General features: G+C 40.2%; 1 protein-coding gene across 1 annotated transcript in view; it reads left to right on the forward strand.

Annotated features, from left to right (window-relative positions):
- Positions 1–870: 870 nt before the first annotated feature.
- The window catches only part of RIC8A (RIC8 guanine nucleotide exchange factor A), a 36,946-nt gene continuing 35,983 nt past the window's right edge, over positions 871–1,833 (forward strand). Inside the window, 2 exon segments of the mRNA XM_042476426.1 lie at positions 871–1,032; positions 1,253–1,442. Of these exon segments, the coding sequence (XP_042332360.1) occupies positions 1,359–1,442 (84 nt within the window). The 5' untranslated portion in view covers positions 871–1,032; positions 1,253–1,358.

The following is a 1,833-nucleotide window of genomic DNA, read 5'->3' on the forward strand; positions in this document are numbered from 1 at the left end:
ACAACTTGTTGGTCTCCCAACCCTGTCACCAAACCTTCCATCATGTATGGTGAAGTGTGTGGTGATTAGATTGGCTACTAGAGGGAAAGCAACACCACTCCACTCTTAAATAGCTGCCTACAAATAGCTTTGTGGTGAGGTATTTCAAATTAAAATGGGATGTTTAAAATAGGTTCAAAACACACTGCAGTTTGAGACTGCTTTAACTGCCCAGGCTCAGTGCTAGAAAATTCTGGGAACTGAATTTGTCCTTAATTTTGTTTGATTTGTATTGTATTATTTTATATTCTTCTACTGTTGTAACTCGCCCGGATTCTATGTGATTGGGCGGGCTATAAATAATAATAATTTCTGCTACTGCAGAATATTATTATTATTATTATTATTATTATTATTATTATTATTATTATTATTATTATTATTATTATTATCTCAATCCATATCCTGAGTGCTTGGCCTTATAATTTAGTGTGTTCCATTTACAGAACTGCCCTGGCCCTTATAACTGGGAAAGGTTTGGACACGGTGCATGTCTGCCTAGACTTGCAAGCTACACAACAGCCAAATTATATTACTGTAAAACATTCCCAGATTGCTTGTGCTGAGGGGTAATTTTAGATTTATAGAATGCTTGCCCTTTGTACTTTACATCAAAAGTGTTGTGCAGGAAAAATTCAGCCAGATTCAAGGTCTGAGGTCATCAAAGTCATCGTCTCCCTTACAAACTACAGTGTTTTTGAACAGGTACAGAGATGTGGATCACAAGTAAATCTGACAGATTCAGATTTGCAGACACAGCTTGCATGGAAAATTTGTCTTTCCATTTCTCCTCCTTTCTACACCTGGAAAGCATTTACCACTGCACCTAACTGAGCGTGGATGCATGTCCATGTTTATCTGCTCTGTGCCTGCCATGTTTTGATATCCCTGGGCATTCTAGGTTTTTCTGTGCAGTAGCAGAAATCAGGACAGTGGGTGGAGGAGAGAAGAGGCTATTTGAGAGAGCTGCAGCAGGCAGTTATCTGTTTTGAGGTAATCCTCAGCCTGGGGGAGGGGGAGGCTTGCTAGGTGCTTTGCTGGGAGGGCATTTATTAAATGCTAAAAAGCTCAAAGAGAAAGAGGATTACTCTGTGTGTGAGAGAAGGAGAAGGAGCTCTTGGCTGGTTTTATTAGAACCATCCATCTGTTCTGTGCTTCAGGCGGGTGTGCCGGAGTGGGCAGCTTCACTTGTTTTCCTCCTTTCTCTCCTCAGCTGTGTGACAACAAGCCCCCCCGCACATCTATAATTATACAGCCAGACTACAAAGCCCCCCTGCCACAATCCCTGGCATTCCAGGCCACCGCCATTCTGTGGAGCAATGGCGCTCCAGACTGTGCTAGAGACGGTAGAAAGTGGGGAACAAGACACTGTCCTCAAGGTGTTGCAGATCTACAACCAAGAGGTGAGTGTTCCTTGGGAGTGGCTGGCCTGATGCCACTGTGATGGGTCTGTCAAGGAATCATTCTGGTGCTGTTCATGGTGTGCTGTTTTCAGTTTAATCTGCCTGTGCTTTGCTTCCATCAAATGTTATTAACCTCTGTAAGCAAGCATCTGTTTTGCTTGCCAAGACAGTAGGCTTTTTCTGCGTGTTCTTATTCCTAATAATAATAATAATAATAATAATATAAAACATGTGTGCTGCTACTCAGTTTTCTTCCTGAATTATAAGGGAGAGTTTTACTTTTGTGAAAATTTTATTTACAGCAAGCACAGCAAGGCTAAATTTGATAACATATTCTATTTATTATTATTATTATTATTATTATTATTATTATTATTATTATTATTATTAT

The sequence above is a fragment of the Sceloporus undulatus genome, chromosome 1 (assembly GCF_019175285.1).
Source record: "Sceloporus undulatus isolate JIND9_A2432 ecotype Alabama chromosome 1, SceUnd_v1.1, whole genome shotgun sequence".
Classification (NCBI taxonomy): Eukaryota; Metazoa; Chordata; class Lepidosauria; order Squamata; family Phrynosomatidae; genus Sceloporus; species Sceloporus undulatus.